Genomic DNA, 18,055 nt, shown 5'->3' on the forward strand with positions numbered 1-18,055 from the left:
TGTTTGATGAAATAGAAGATGTCATTGAGAAATATGTTAAAGAGTAAAGGACCAAGGATCGAGCCCTGTAGCACACCTTTGGTTATCTCAGCCCAGCTACTTGTAATGTGACCTATTTTGATTTGCTGTTTTCTCTGAGTAAGATAGGATGTTAATAAGTTCAGTGAGCTGGCAGACAGACCATAACATTTAAGTTTGCAAAGTAATATATCATGGGGCAGACAGTCAAAAGCCTTTGACAGGTCCATAAGGACAGCAGCAACATATTGTTTTGAGTCCAGAGCGGGCTTCCAGTCTTCAACTAATTTTAAAAGGGTGGTCTGACAACCATGGCCTTTTCTAAATGCGCAAAGAAATTAATTAAAAATAGGTTCGAAATGCTCAGATAGTTGCCTGGCTAAAACTTTTTCAAATATTTTTGAGGGTTCAGGCAAAATACTGACAGGCCTGTTATTAGACTTTTGTAGAGGATCATTTTTCTTGAAAATTGGAGTAACCTGAGCTTGCTTTAGGCGATCTGGGAAAATGCCATTGTCTATAGAGCTATTTATAAAATCAGTATAAAATGGGGCTAACGACTGTGATCCTAGCTGAAGTAGTTTAATTGATATTTTATCAACACCTGTAGCTTTTTTTACATTAAACTTTTGTATAATTTTTGAGATTGTTGATTGCCTTACATGAGTAAAATTGAAGGAGCTGGGTGTAATGTTTTGTTCTAATATTTTACTGATGCTGGGGTGATTAGCCTCATTAAAAACAACATCTTTACCAATATCTTTGGCAACATTTGCATAGAACTCATTGAAAACTTCTGCGACTTCAGTGCTGACTGAAATAATCTTTTCGTTATTGTTTAAAATAATTTTGGACTGATTGCTTTTTGTTTTGTTTGACATATAGGGTTTAATTGTTGACCAGAAGTCTTTGTTTTTACATCCACCTAAGCATCTTTCCTGAAAGTAATTGTTTATTGATATGCTTTTAAGCTTATTAACATAATTTCTACTTTTTCTATATTCTTCCCATGTTTTAGCATTTTTGTTCTTCATGTATTTAGTGTGAGACATTTTCTTATTGTAAATTGCTTTTCTTAGTCTTCTATTCATGTAAGGCAGCTGAACAGGCTTTTTATAGACTTGTTTAAGAGGAGCATGTTTTTCTATAGTATTCATAACTTTTTTCTCAAAATCATTATATACAGTATCTTTGTTATTTTCATCAGGGTGATAACCATCATTAATCATGCTAAGATCATTGTTAAAAGAGTCAATGTCGAAAGTTTTGAAACTTCTGAAACTTACTTTTTGTTTCTCATTTCCTGGTGCATTATTATTGATGACTGTGCTGATCATATTGTGACAATCACTGATACCAGTTGGGAAATTTAAAGTTTTAAAACAAAGGTTTTTATGATTAGTCAAAAATACATCTAAAAGAGATGGTGGACAACCCTTTTTAAAACATGTAGGTTCTTTAATAATATTTGACAGGTTAAAAGATTCAATAATATCCAAAAGTGTTTTACATTTGGTTTCAGACAAGAGATCATAGTTCAAATCCCCTAGCACGGCATAATAGTCATAGAGACTGACACATCTATCAAAAGTTTTACAAAAGTGTTCATCAAAAAGATTATTTTTCATACATGGAGGTCTGTAAATGCAGAAAAAGCACCATTTTGATTTGTTTAAATTTACCTCGTATATAAGATTTTCAAGATTTGTTACTATTTACCTACTGTTGAGTTGATAAATGCATGTTTTTGTGTATTATTTTTATAAACTCAGTTCTGCATTCTTTTTATGTTCTTTATTTCTATCTATCTATCTATCTATCTTTGTTTAATGTCAACGCCTCTTCCGAGTGTTACTGACATGAATGGTGCGCGCCGGCTTGTTAGTGAAAAAAAAATAACACACTGAAGAGGCAAATCACATCAGAAAAGTGAGAACTAGGGTACTCAGGTTATACTTGTTTAATCAGGCAACATTGCTCGACTCTTGCAATTATTGCACAACTGAACAATAATAATTTAATCAAAAGCCTGTAGGAATGAAACTATTCAGCAAATGTTTGAGCTGGAAAATATGGTAATTGTCATCTTGGCTGTGGACGTACAACAAAACTTCGTTCTTGGACAACAGCCGTTCAAGGTTTTCACATGTAATTAATAATTAGTACTTGTGTTGTAAGTGACAAAATAAACTCTGACTTTGTTACATATATATGTATTTAGCAAGGTCCATTTATCTCTTAATTGTCAAGTTATTCCCTTTGTAGATATACTCTTAAAATAATAAATGCCTGAAGTGCTGTTGTTTTCTATTTCCAGAAATAAGCTACAAATACTTTATTATATCACCCACTATCTATTGCTATGTAATCTTATTAAAGTCTCTTGCACATTTCTTATTAAACATCTACTTTTGTGCGACACTAGTTAGAAATTATGTTCACATATCCAGTAGACAATAACATTCGAATGTTTGCAAACTTCTTGGTCCTGAACTTTTAAAATCCAGAGATCTAGGCTAAACTATTGTTGCTTCTCTATGCATCTTTGTTTTCATGACATACACAAAGATATAATTCAATTGCTAACCTTTCAAAATAACAGTATTTTTTGAAGCTCATGGGCTTTTTCATATTGATTTGCCTTCAATAAATTCTCAAATGTAATTATCTTCAGAAGCATAAAACACAGCTCAGATTATCTTGATCACCAACGAAACATATTGAGTCTGGGGTGGGACTCTTTACTCATCTTTGGTGTAAATTCACATTTTGATGTTGATTTACTTAAACTGATTTTCTGGTAAGCAATTGTGACTTCTTTTACCAAAACTTGGAAATACGAATATTTCAAAAAGTTCGCCATTCCTTTTCGCAGCAAATATTTCGTTACAATTACCGTATATTGTTGGGTAACATTTGTAAACTATTCCAAACACTTGCCACTTTTGTTATTTGAATATTATGTTCATTTTCACTTATGAATTGATGATAATAATTAATGACCTCTCTGTTTTTTAGCCTTTGATCTAACCCTAAGCAAGTAAATATATCAGGATCCACTGTAATTGAGATATGGCATCTCTTCTGCTCTCAAGAGCAGAGTATCAAGTTCTGAAATTTGTTTCATTTAATACAATTTATAGCCCATTTTGAAATATGAAAAAAAAATTATTTAAGATTTGCATGAAAGCCTCGATCATGAAACTTTCTCTGTAACCACATATGCCTTCAACTAAAACAGAAGGGTTCCCATTGCTTTACATACTACAAATATTTAGGTCAAGTAATGGTCCTTTTTCAATATTTTTTTTTAAATGTTTTTGATACATTTTCAGTCTACAGTTATTACACACTGAAACCATCTAAGCAGGCTATAAATAGGAAAAATTATTGTGACTAACTTCACATTTCTGTTTTGTATTTATTTGGAAGTACCATTTTAATATTTGATAAGAATAATGTTTATTGAATACATTTTTATCAAGGCTATCAGGCCATCAATGAACAAAAATATATCACTTTCCATTAAATTAACTGAAAATAACTACCCTTGTTTAAACTGAGAAAATTTGCAAATGCATGAACTAAGCAGCATAGAGCCAAGGGATAACAATTAAAATATCATTAACCAGTGAAACAAATCTGCTCAGTATTAAACTCGCTATCATTTGTCTTAAGAAACTGGGATTGCATTCAGTTTGTTTTCAGATAATGGAATTACATACAATGTGACCAACTTCTTTCTTTCACTTAATCAATAGATGTATATTTCTTTCTCCTTGGTGTTAATATAAGATACTGTTTAGTTTGAAGTTCTAGACTCTTGAATACTAAAATAGATGCATAATTATCGAATACAATGTACACGTTTATAGTGAAATTTGAGCAACGAAGCAACAATGCAAACCTTAAATTACTTTGCAAGCATTTATTCCAATCAGGGTTTTATTTTACAGTTGTTGTAGACCATTAATTACTGGCCAGGTCAGCCACTCTCCCATCTTTAGATGTATCTATTTCATGAGCCCTCGGGGTAATAGGTGGGGATACAGGTTTATATGTCTCCCATTTTGTAAGTTTGCATTTTGTCAGTAAAAGGGTGAACTGGCTGTGATTAAGTACTTCTGTCTGTAGGAGGCTTGCTGCAAGACAGGCTATTAGTAGAGAAATATTTCGTGACTAACTTCATTAATGTTTCATAGTTTCGCTTTAGGTATTATTGTTTTGTACATTTGGTAGTACCACTTACTAATTTGATAAGAATAATATTTATTTGACAAATATACATGTTATGTAGTAGGATGATGGAAAATTAAAATGTAAAATGAATTTGCCTTTCACTGTTTTATGTCGTTTTAAAACCACTTTGTTTCGATCAATATTGAAATCTTAAACATCATGTGATTAATTAAACAAAATTACAAAGTAGCCTAAAGGCAGGGAGATTGAATTTCACATAATATCACATTTCGACAATGTCACTGTGTTTGTTCCAGCATCGGTAACTTCAAATACAGTGGATATAAGTGACTATCACTGTATCACTATATGCTAATGTTAAAATGTAACCAAGTATGACAATTTGTTGGCCTGCCCACAGTAATTTCTACGATGTGTGGTTTATGTCACTGAAATTTGGGCGTTGTGACTGGTTGTGTGAATGTTTGCTACTTTGAGGGAGTTGTGTGTCTGGATTTAATACAGTTCTTCATTTCGTGGAAAAAATAAATTTTGGAAATACCTGTAAAATGTAAATATACCTTTATTGTCTGTGATTAAAAAAATATAATACACATTAAAGTCTTATAATTAAAGTGAATGTTTGTACTTCTCTATATGCTGTGCTTTGTTGAGGATGCTTATTGAAAGTGGCCTTAAGAATTTTATACTATTAAATGTGTTGGTCCTGTTAATCCTAGAGTTCTTGTGCTGAAGCTGTTTAAAGAGATTAGGATGTGTAATAAGTGAATTAAAGCTCAATTTTGAAGTGAAAATTATGATATAAGCTACAGGTTAAGCTGTAGGAACACAAGTAGGAAAAGTCTGCACAGGTGCCTTCTTAGATATCCCCTTTTTCTAACTTAAATATTGGGTTATTCTAATGGCCTTGGTGGAATTGTCAGTATCATGATTGTTGTTGGTGGTGTGCAAAAACTTGAATGTTGGCCATTACTTGAAAACCATTTAATACATCAACATGAAACTTGGTAAACATGTTCACTTTGACAAACACATGTAACAAGTCTGATGACTGCTTGACATTGTTGTTCATGTTATGTCTCTTAATCACCTGAGAGAAACACATGAGCATTGGCTCCAGCTTGGGTGGTGGTGCTGGGCGGGGTCTCATAAGATTTAAGATATTGTCATGTGTGACAAGTTTGCATTGGGCCATTGTGAAAAGTGTTATTTTTCTGTTGCATATTGATTATTTTAATGTAAAAGTTATGGTTTTGTTTTTGTTTTATTGTAAGAATAATTATTTACTCAAGTTCTGTGAAAACTTCTTCTTTAGTTCTCTCTTTCATACATAAGTTATTGCAATATACTTTGCAATTTAGAATGTAATATAAAGAATGTAATATAAAAATTATTGTTTGTCAAATCTCAGACTTAAGATGCACGATTCAAATTTTTGACACAAGTTAATATTGGTCAAATCTTTAGGTTTTCTCTCAAGATTGCAACAGAACTGGTCTCTCCCTCATGACTTCAATTCATCATTAAATCTGCTTAAAATTCAACTTGACTTGTATGACAGAAAATTGCCCTGTATTAGACTGGAGCGTTAAATAAGAACTACCTACCTCTGGTTTTATGTCATTTTTATGTTGGTATAAAATATTTCAAATTTCATTTCGACAATACCTGGTTGTTTGGGCCGTTTTCTGTAATAACAATTAATGCATTGTTGAAATGAAACTGATCAAAATGAGACTGTTCTTTATAAACATTACTTCCCATGAAACTTCTCACAATAATGTCTTGTAGTTTTTTAATCTGAAAGATGGGAATTGCATGAAACAAAGGGTTTAATGGACCTCTGTATATCATCGCTTGAAAGTTTAAATAAGTACTTTTACATGTATAATATGATATATATATATATGTTAAGGCTAATTTATTGCTGTGGAAAACAAGGTGAGAACTTTCACTTGTTCTTACTTTCACAGTTTGTTTTGTTTGATGCCACAGCTTAAGGCTTATATAATGCTGTGAAAAAGAGTGTGTACCTTCTGCTTGTTTTCCTATCATAGATTGGTGATACACCTTTATTTACATGTATATTATGGCATCAAACTTACCCTGCTTGTTCACACATATCACATTGCCCTTAACTGTCAAAGGAAAGATCCTATGCAGTCCCTATCCTGTCAGTGGTACAGCTGGTATGCTTTTTAGGTTTTGAATATTTGTATTTAATAGGTTAATGAAACACTGACAACAAAGCTTATTTGGTGATGAAAGCTGATTAACATTCAATTATTTGACATACATGTTCTGATTGACAAATGGCAGCTCTCACTAAACCTGTTCCCATTAAATGGTTGGAACTGTGTATTGTTTATTGCCTTAAGATGCATTGTCTTACAGTTTGATTAATATAAGTTTGTTCCCAGAGTTTTTCCCATAGCAGTGCTAAGGCCTCTTATCAGTAAATTGCATAAAAATGAATACCTTTCATGTATTTTTACGCATAGTTGCTTTGTAGGGCAAAATTGTCATAATTTTGATAACTGCATTCTAGTTCAGTTTCTTTACTGCCAAGCAACTTAATTTAAGTTAAAGGACTACTTTATTTTCCACATCAGTGTTATTGCTGCATACAAATTAAAGAAAGTGCACTTTTGATAGTAATTTGTTAGCTAGTTACTGAACTGTTTATTTTTGTGATCACTCCGCTTCCATGTTATAAAAAAAGTTTTTTTTAAACCTTTTACTGTCAAGGATGTATGATCTTGCAGGCAAATTACTCTTGAATTTCTATGATAAAGGATACCTTAAAGTTACATTTGCATAATTCTGCATCATCATGGAGCAAACATCAATACATCTCAAATTTCCTGTCCTTGATATTAGTGTTTGTGATAAAATACAGCAGATTTTATTTGGATTGCTTTGCTCTCATAGTAGGATAGTATGCGGATTATAGGGATTAGGGAAGGAAAAATATTTCAGCAGATATTGGAAGTGTTTATGGCACAATACCAAAGCGTTAAAGACTCCTTTTGAAAGGAAAAGCTGATTTTGAACAAGTGTTGTAAAAGTGGAGACAGAGATATTTTGCACCAGGATTTGATTGCACTTGATGCCTTGATCATTGGGGCACAGACCTTCAAGCGTACTTGATAAAGGAGGTTTTGTTTGTGCTTACTGATTCACTTGGACGTTTACTGTGCACGCATGTACAAGCAAATGACATCTCAAAACTGCATATTTGGCTTTCGCGTTTTTGGTTCAATATACATAAGAATTTCAATGTTAACTTTTGGGCTCTTCAGAGTTTTGAGTGGGAGGTGTTATTGAACAAGTTGTAGGGCTTGTGGGTGAGATTTCAAGGTGGCTGATTTAGACTTCAAAAATGTATCGCTGCACGTGGGAAATAAAATATTTATAAAGTGAACACTTACCCTGTGATCAAATTTAACACCGGAGTTAATTAATTACTGATTTGTGTGAGCGGATAATGAAATGTTTTTGTGAGAATAAAGCTGTTGTGTTGTTGATGTTTATGTGAGTGACATTACTATTTTATGTGCAATTACTGATATTCAGTGAATTGCTAATAATACATATATTGTATATGACATACAATTTAGTGATATTGAAAATTGCAATTACTAAAAGTGGATTAATTTCAAGTGCATTGCAGAGGCATGTTTATTTGCTTTGTTTAATGTTTATTTTTGAAAATATTCATAAATAGAATGATACACATTTTGTTCTGATTTTAGAGAATATACATGATTGCAGACAAGATACTATCATATCAGTGCATTGCCTACTTATAGACTGTACACACTGATTGTTATGATAGAGCTAAGATTATTAGAGTAGAGGAATGATATACTAATCCAGCTTTCAATGTCTGTTGATATTACCAGTTGCTTACATTTTGATGGGCATAATCATTTGACTTGATAATGTTTATTCTAGCAAGTGGCCTTCGTTGACATAATTAAGTCTCTTTAAGTTGGACTATAGGGCCCAGAGATTGCAACTGGTTTTGAAGAATTGAATGAATGTAAAGAGGACTCTTTTAGTGAAAAAGATCAATGGAAGCTCAAATATCTTGTTTGAATCATTATTTATTGCAGTCTGAAGATGATCCTGTTCAAATGTGCTGAACATTCCAAAGAGACTTCTTTAAAGGATTCAGACATTTTATTAAAGGCCAGGGATGTTTATCTAGCAGGAAAATTGTTCTAATTGGAAGCTCTTGATGATCTAAAAGTGGCATAAGCAGTGGGTCGGAGAGACGAAATTGTCAATGGAAACAAATTACAGACATAAACATACCTGCCACTATTATTTATAAAAGATGTGATTGAATTTTCTGTTTAGCATTTCTCATATAAACAGGTCTTTCACTGTTATTCATCGGTGATATGATTAAATTAATTGGATATCTATTTTGAGGTTTCTGCAGCATCATACCTTTCATAGTTTCTTCTCTGTGTGTTTTGCTCGAAGTAATTGCAATGCTGGCTGTTATTTTGACCAATGCTTTCTCTGTGTATTTTCAGTGCTGGATGTGTCCAATGTGATGTAAATCATAAATTACGAGATGGCACACTTGGAGAAACTGTTTGTCCCAGAGGGGCTGCCAGACAACCCCTACCTTTCCCTTGACAGTCGGGTCACATACAAGTCCGAGATGGCTACCGCCGAGATGAAGGAGGTAAAAACAATCAAGCCTCTAAAAAAAGAGTTTCATCCCATCACCACAGAGATTCATGTGACGGAATTACGACCAATAAAACTGGACCCTATGCCAAAGAATGGTGATGCTTCATCCTCACGAGGCATGAAACACCAGACTTGGGAGCGGAGGTTGCAGTCTGAAAGTGCTGTGTCACAGACGCAACCACAGGCTTACACTCAGAGTGAATACAATAATCAGTACTCCAGACGTCGTGGGGGACATGAGTCTCGCACCGAAACCAGGAGATCACATTCCGCATCCAGGCATGAGTACACGGACACCTTGCCGGAGACAAGGTCCAACATGATCCGTACGGTGACGAGCAGAACAGGCTCATACTCAGGGTCATCTCCAGCATCATCACCTTCCGGGACAATGTCACCAAGGGACAGCGAGTTTAAGAGGAGAGGTATGGTCTGCAGTCAGCTTAAAGTTTACTTTTAATGAAAAATACTGTTTAAACAGATTATCTTAATCGAAGCATAGATTTATTTTATTTGTCTAACTTTTGTGCTAGTATTATAATGCTGACATCAATATTGTTATTCTTAAGTAGTTTTACACTAATGGCTAAATCCACCTGTTAACGTTTGAACTTTTAATTACCGGTACACAATTAAATTTCATACCATACCACTATTATAGTGGAAAAGATCTCGGACACTTGTTATGTTTTTTTTCAAGATACCTTTTTGATCTATCCTGTTAAGATAAATATAAAAAAAATCTGAACAGTGAACATGAGCTGTGTTTCAGCTGGAAACATTTAATATAGGCTTAAATTAAATAACATTTCTTTGATTCCTATGGTTCTAAAATAGATGTACATAATGGGTCCTTCTTTTAGTTTGATTATGGTAGTTCTTGGACATTTTCTTAAAATAATCATAAAATGTTTTCAAATTTTTCTGTTTAATATTTGCAGTTAATAGTTAACATGAAGCTTTCCATTGCCATTAAATTAATATTGTTCCAAGAATATAGAGCTCCTATAACTGTGTCTAAACTCCATGTTCCATGACCTCTGACTCTACGTTCTGTGACGTCTGACTCTACGTTCTGTGACCTCTGACTCTTATGTTCTGTGACGTCTGACTCTACGTTCTGTGATGTCTGACATAAATTGCTTGTTGCATAAACACAACAGTGAAAGAAAATACAGAGACATTTTCTGAACAACTGATACATCCCAAATACCTTAATGATTTGAAACAGGCACTTGATATATTTCTTTTTAAACAATGCAAAAATTGTGACAGTTTGAGATAGATCTACTCCCCTAATGGTACAGAATTTGAGTGTATTTTTAAAACACTATGTTAGGAGTCATGAGCTGGTCATATGAAGGTCATCAGTTAAATGAGGCATCAAAATTATTAGGTTTAAATTTAATTCAACCTCCATTTTGTAAAGTACATTAATAAGACAAATTATTAACTTCACATTCAAACTCCACTATTGTATATATATAAGGATTTTTACTAAGAAGATATATTATCTTTGTAATTTATTCATTTCATAAAAAAACCTGATACCTGTTGCCAGTTTATATTTTGGTTTTCTTTAAATGACCTGTATAATTATATTGTAATATTTTAGCAAATATAAAAGTTTCAAACTGAAGTTTTATTAAATTGTGTATCAAAAAAAGGCATTTTTGTTGGATCAACCGTGCGCATGTAATGTCCTAGTATTACCTTAATTGATTTTGTAACAGATAATCAATATGACAGAATTTGTTTTGCATAATTAAGGACACCAGGTATCTTGGGTTTTAAATGAGTTTGCATTGAAAGCTTTGATGTGATAATGCTCAGAAATAAGTAAATTTAGAAGCATTGATCTATAAACTCTTTTGAAATAGATATGTAATCTTTCATAACGCAAAAGCAAACAGGCTGAAGTGGTGTTACAGATGTTAAACAAATTTACTTGGACCCAGTGGTCAATTTACGAGTAACAATAAAATGTGAAAATTATGGCGATGGCTGTGGTGACGCTGCTATTCAGGTTAAGCCGGTCTGCACTGTGTCTGGGTGATTTTACTGTAAGTGAAGGAATCCTGACCTGGCCAAGCTGGCCAATCATAGTTATCCCGTTGTTTGTACTAACGCTGCTTACTGTTCTGCCCATTAAATACCTTTTTTGAAATGATGTTTGGGTAACTTAAGTTTCCTATTAAGGTTGTGTGACTAACCATTGGTAGTTTTATATCAACATGACAGAATTTATTGGTATACTTTTCGTATATCAATATTTGTAGACTTTGACTCAGATTGATCATCCTTTGAAAATTGGCCTTTGGTCTTTAAAATAGTCATGTTTTGCTAGATGACTATGTATTTTATGTTTGACAAATAATAAAACGTAGTGACTCAGTAAAATGTTAGAAAAAAAGTTGATCTTATGCCCATCATGGCTGCTTTGTATTTATAAATTATAATTTATCTTTGTTGCATTATTTCTTTGGAAATAGATACGTTTGTAAAAAAAGCTAGAAGTAAATTTTAAGGGGTCAGTGGGGTGTGTGCAGAAATCAGAGTAGAAATTGTAAACAAAAATCGGGATGTTTTCCTGTATACAATTTGCAGATCACAAACATGTCAGGCATTAAAACAGCATAAACATAAGCATATTCTTCTATGTTTATGGGCAAACATGTATGTTTTCAGCCAGCATAACAGTTTATATACATATAAACAACCAGCACATTTTTCTGTTATATATTTGCAGATGTGAGCCCGAGCTACAAGATGCCGGTAGAAGAGCATGTGTCAGCTGTTGACGGGAAGTGCACCTGCTGTCCCTATGGTTACCACGTGGATGTGGACTTCATGAGCTACTGCGACACCCTCTCCAACCAGTCGTACCTTAAACAGCTCAAGAGACTGCAGCGCGAGAAACGTAAACTCCGCAAGTCTATGGAGGTGTATGTGATGGACCAGGAGCGAACAGAAGGCCAGTCAACCATTGTTAACCCCATGGAGAACCACCCATACTACAAAGAAACCACGACTAACAGGCTCTTGGATGAGATTGATACCTCAGTTGACCAGACCATAAATTCTATAGACACAATGATGAGGAGTTCGCAGGAGTCACAACAATCCATGTACACTGACTCTGGGACTGCCACTATGCAGAGAGAGCAGAAAAAGTTTAACACATTCCCAAAGAAAGTTGGCAAGCAAGTTGCCAAAGATCTGCAAGCATACAATGAAACATTCACAGCAACGTTTAACACAAATGATCGGGTTGACTCTAACGGATCTCTCTCCTCCATTTCGACCGTAGCTAGTGAGAGAGTTCAGCCATACATGCAGGGTTACACTGCCACAGAGACCACCACCACCCGAACAAGCAACATGACATCCCAGCAGCTTGCGGAAACCATTGCCATACATCTTCCCAAGGATGATGGGGCCGCTGAGGCTCAGACTAGCACAACAAACATCAGCCAACAGTCTTTGCAGGCGATCAGGGAGTCAATGGCGGTCAGTCTGCAGAGAATGAAGGAGTTAGAGGAGCAGGTAAAGGCCATTCCAGTACTGCAGGTGAGGATATCAGTTCTAAAGGAGGAGAAGAGGCTGCTTGGCCTGCAGATGCAGGCTCAGAAACATGTGAACACAGTGAGTCGAGGGGTCAGCGACGACACCATAGATCCTCCTACACCCCTTAGCCCAAGGTCTCCCCCTCCAACATTGCCAAAACCCAAGGTTAAAATGGCTGCTGTCGGTGACCATAGTGTACATGAACCTTATGTTGTACAGCCGGAGCTAGAAAGCACCCATGTGTATGAAAGGGAGACAATTATTGTGGACAGAGCCCAAAGACAACAGGCTGTGTTTAATCCCGAGGATTCTAAACCTTTGACCAGGACAGTTGGTGTTGGGGAGGGAAATGTATTTGATGACAGTATGCATATTCATGAGAAGGAGTTAAGGACTGTGATTATTGGGCAGGGGGAGAGAACAGGTAAACGAAATGTTGGAATTGAGTGCCGAGTGGCAACAAGAGATGTCGGTGTTTCCTATAACTTTGACACTTCTGTTGAAAAACCAACCACTCGAAGTGTGGGAATTACAACAGAAACAACAGCTCTTGTGACAAATGTTAGCTTTAGAAGTGAGGAATTTACCTCAGCTCTCAGAAATGCTTTGGCAAAGAGTGTGCGCAGTGTTGGAATCCAAGCAAACAACAGATTACAAACAACTAATGTTGGTATCCAGCATTCCAATTCATCATGGAACATCAGATCTATTGGTGTTGGAGACTGCAGCATAGATGTTGAGGTACGTACTCCTGTGGCTCGAAGGTCCGTCAGTGTGGACGCCTTCCCTGACAGGATGAACCGCAGTGTGAATACTGACTATGGCTGGCGGCTTGATGCCTTCACAAACACCGTCAATGAGAGGATGGAGACTGATGGCACCCAGACAGAGATTGCCCGCAATAACAATGCTGCCACAATGACGGACAAGGAACACTCATATCATGCTACGTGTCAGACAGATGTCAAAGTTTTTACTGCATTGGACGTCTTCAGGAGTAATGGAACAAATACTGAGAAAGTGTTAACTTACAACACTGGCATGAACACTGTGTTAAAGCCACAGATGGAGCGAGGTGTAAATACAATCAGTGCCAGAGACACTAGAAGCTATGGTGTAAATACACATGGGCCTGATATTCGAAGTATGGGGGTGGGTGATGGTGTTATTGAAGACAGTGAAGATGAATACAGGTTTGAAGAGGAGGGAATAGAAACCAAAACAACTTACTACACTACTGCACAGGACAGAGAGGACACAAAAACTGACAAAGGTTATGAGATTGAACGTAAATATGCTGGAGGTACTCAGTCTAGTCAGAGTCAGTTGGTGAGAAGTGATTCTGAATCACGCTCTGAATCAGAGCTTGATTCAAACGAAGAAGTGGTTGAGGAAACGGTGTGGCGAACATCAGGGGATGGTCAGTTTACTGTTACCACAGTAACTACAAAAAAGGTCTACAGTGGGGATGATACAAAGAATCCCCAGGTCTTCATAGATACAAAGACTGTGACTGGCGGACCTGAGGTGCTTGGAACAGCTGCCGCTCTAATACAGAAGGAGGTTGAGAGTGGAAGGACCAGTTCCTCTTACACAATAACCCGAGATAGATCTAGTGTCTCTGACTATGAGACTGATTCCTCTGCAAACATGAAAAGCAGCTTGAAAACCACCATCAAGCCTGGTATATCAACTACCACCCAGTCCACTTTAGGCAGTACGGCCCTGGAGCGAGTCCTGGGCGAAGACTATGCTAAAAGACTGCAGAGTGAGAACGAAAGCAATGCAGGTGGAATAACAAGTACCCAGGAATACTCAACATCCAGCAGAGTAGGCTCATCAGGTTTGATGGCCTCAATGGCATCATCCGCAGCAACGGGGTCATCAGCAGCCGCAATGTCCCTGGGTGCAGAGCTGGAGCAGTTAGGTGGAAGGGACGGCCTGTCCTCATCAACATCATCAACCACTGTCACTCGCCACACAAAGATTATACGGGATGGGGACTCCCCAGAAGGTACAGTGACTGTAACCGAGGAGACAACATCGTCTGGTGACCTGTTGCCAGACAAGGAGCTGTTCGACAGTGGTCTAATGTCAAGTTCGGGCTCCTCCGCCTCTGGGCTCACATCCTCAGGCTCCTGGTTCTCGGAGTCAGGCAGCCAAGGCGGCGGGCTCAAGTCAATTATGAAGAAGAGCAGCAGCACGGATTCTAACTCCCAGAAACGGGGAATTACATTTGCAGAGACAGTTGTTGGAGGGTAGGTAGAGGTCCTTTATTCTAATTTCTGTTATCAAAATTTAATGACAAGTGTGATATGCACATCCTGGTGATGTTGCATTACATTCCTCATTGAAAGTATTTGATATAGACAATTGTTAATGATGTTATCTAATGAAAGGAATGTTTAATGCATGAATTTGAAACTACCGTATCCTGTTAAATTAGTTTTTGCTATATCTTTGCAACACTAAATTATTCATGATCACCCTGTCTGAGTACTGAAATAATAAGACGTTCATTTGTTTGTTGTTCAAATATTTTCAAAATGGTTATAGCTCAGTACCGGTATATAGATATTAACTTTTGAAAGATTATCGGTCTAACTATCAATTCCCTCTGTACAAACATTAATGATGATAGATGCTTTTCCTTTGCTACCCTTTACGTGAACTACACACCATTGTAACTATGAATGGGAAGTTAATATGAATAAAATATTCAACTTATATATTCAACCATATTTAGAAAACCAGCGTGTGTGAAGAAGAAATATTTTGTGAAGTTTGTTTAGCCTGAATAACTTTTATCACAATAGGGTTTAACGCGATGATAGTGAATTCTTATGAAAATGATGTATATGATTTACGACAGCAAAAAGTTAAACACCAGAAACCATATCATTTAATGTGCCTAAGTAAGAAGGATGAATCTACATGCATCATTAAACAAACGTCTGATTTAAAATATCTATTTTTTAAATCTATTTTTCCCCATGTACTATATTGAATTGATAATATCTAGAATACATTTGTATGTAGTAAATGGGAAGCATCCTAGAGGCCTGTAACTACATAATAGGGTTTTAGCTGGGGGATTATGGGAGTGTGCTGCATCCTGTCCTTTTGGATTATATTGTGCTTCTGGAAGCACCCTCCTGCTTCATATTTCTTTTGTTTTGATTAAAACTTGAAATATGATATAATAATAAACAAACTTTACATATCTAGCAATTGAAACATAATATTACTTTAAATAAGCACAATTTCTAATATTTCCTATGAAATTCATAATGCTTTGATTATGTAAGCCTGAAACAATGTGCCCTTTTGTCCCTCAGCGAACTGTCCCTTTTCTGCAGCACCCTGTCCTATCTAACAGCTGGCTAAGACCTGAACATATGTACTTTATTTAAATTATTTCAAAAAACATGTTATATACAATTTATGCTATTACATATTTATCTGTATGCTAATTTAATACAGACCTGCTAAAATCAGGTAATATGTTTTGCTAGACATTAAAATACTTTGTTTATAATGTTTGGGCGCAATTTCCATTTTATTACACCTTTTGAAATAAAATCTCTTTTTGCAATATTAAACTTTAGGTTGCAAAACCTTTTATACAGAATTGGTGTATGATTTGGATATACTGTCTAATAGTTTGTTGTTCCTTTTCATCTTACCATTATGATTGCTTGATAATAGCCTGACTTCTATATAAAACAACAACATTTTATTAACAATTGGCTGTGGGTGAATCAAGTAATATAGTTATCAAACAGATACTCTAATGATTATATTGTTCTTGGCTGTGTTATCTCTACTGCTGCTTCAGTGAAATCTTTTGCTACAACACAGATATTAAAAGAATGTTGGTTTCTTTTTTGGCTACAGCTTGCAAAAAAAGTAGTTGTCCTTTCTGATTATTCATTTATCTACCCCTGAAATGCACTTCAACCGGGAGATTTAGTCCCCGGAAGTAGAAAAGATATTTTAAATGCCATGCTTCAATTTGGGCTTGTTTGGCTGTAGCCTATGTTTCTTACATAGTTATTGAAAACCCAATACAACCTTTAGAAACAAAGAATTAAAAAAACAACAACACACACTAGCTTTACCCAAACAAGCCAAAATTGAAGCATGGCATTTGAAATATAATTTTTCTATACTTCAGGGGACTAAATCTCCTGGTTGGAGTGTATTCAGGGGCAGATGAATGAGTTATAGGAAAGGCCCCAAACAGTCTGTTTAAAAATAAAAAAGGGAACAAAAGAAAAAAGAGTATTGAACAAGTATAAATAATATCATAAGAATTACATTGTAAGTTGTGTATTATGATGACATAGCCAGGTGCATGCGGTTCACTTGTAGATGTGTTTAGCAGCAGTGTGACCTGTTTTTCCCCTGCCCTCTTAGTAGCTTGATAAAGAATCGGAGATGTCATCTCCCATGCCTTTCATTGTCAGCCAAAAGGCATATAAGCACTTTTTTATATAATGTTCTGATAAGCACTTTGGCTGCCATTGAAAAAAAATAAAAGTGTTTTTTTTAAGTTTGTTTCTTACAAAATTATTTTAAAAAAAAAGATTGAAATCTAATAGATATACTAAATATAATTTACTTCCATACACAAGAAGTGCTATGATATGATGAATCATTATTGTTCTCTGTTGTCATTTTTCGTCTTTGTTCAAATGTTGCACCTAATTGGCTTATTGCTTTTCTAAAGTTTACTATACCAGTCAGTGTAAAATGGTAGACAGGACATCATAAATATCCAGGACTACATAAAATAACTGACATAATTATATGCCACAATCATTAATGAGATATTAGGCAATGTTCTCTACCATTTTATAGTTCCATTGTTCACACTCTCCATGGTGATGGCCATATTTCAATAAAACTGCTTTTGCTTTGCTTAAAGACGCAATGTATTTGACAAGTTTTGTTTTATTTAATATAGATTATATAGCTACTTTTGCTTGTGGGTTTTAATTAAGATTAAAAAGCATAAATTATTGCCCATTTCCGTGATAAACTTTTTGACATTATGCAAGTTACAAGAAAATTTGACATGGTATCTATGTCGGTTACGTGAAATATCTTCACAAAACATTTCCATGATAGAATAATGTAAACCGGTTATGGGAGCAGTGTAGAACTGAAAGATAATTGCATGCTATATTAATATTTTAAAGAATTGCAGTGACTGTACTAGAATAAATAGCAATGCATTCAAGCATTAGATGTGCATTGCAAAATGCAGAGAGGGTTACACGTCAAGTGGGTCTAAGGCATTTTAAGTAAGGTTTTTGAGTTTTGAGTCTTACTGCGGAGATGGCAGAGAAAATGTAGAAATCCCTGTGTTTTGGGTCATATTTTCACCTGGTAAGTTGTATTAATAAGTTATATATTTCCCATATATGATGACAACCTTTTGGCTCGAATCACTCTTCTTTTTTTATTTCAAGTTATGGGATTCAGTGACTGAGGAGAGAACTTTTCTTTTTTAATAAGAACAAAATATATGGGATTTTCTCAATAGTAATTTTCC

At 35.3% G+C, this 18,055-nt stretch overlaps 1 protein-coding gene across 15 annotated transcripts in view; it reads left to right on the forward strand.

Annotated features, from left to right (window-relative positions):
* The window catches only part of LOC128214868 (KN motif and ankyrin repeat domain-containing protein 2-like), a 35,000-nt gene that overhangs the window by 3,655 nt on the left and 13,290 nt on the right, over positions 1–18,055 (forward strand). For 8 of the 15 annotated variants that reach the window (XR_008257986.1, XM_052921563.1, XM_052921557.1 and 5 more), the window contains exons 1-4: positions 4,613–4,768; positions 8,766–9,353; positions 11,678–14,753; positions 15,979–15,993. Coding sequence is in view for 14 of the 15 variants with exons in the window: in XM_052921563.1 (XP_052777523.1) it covers positions 8,807–9,353; positions 11,678–14,753; positions 15,979–15,993 (3,638 nt within the window). In the remaining variant the exon portion in view is untranslated. The other 7 variants (XM_052921565.1, XM_052921570.1, XM_052921571.1 and 4 more) reach the window with 4 other exon arrangements.

This window comes from Mya arenaria, chromosome 13 (genome assembly GCF_026914265.1).
Source record: "Mya arenaria isolate MELC-2E11 chromosome 13, ASM2691426v1".
Lineage (NCBI taxonomy): Eukaryota > Metazoa > Mollusca > Bivalvia > Myida > Myidae > Mya > Mya arenaria.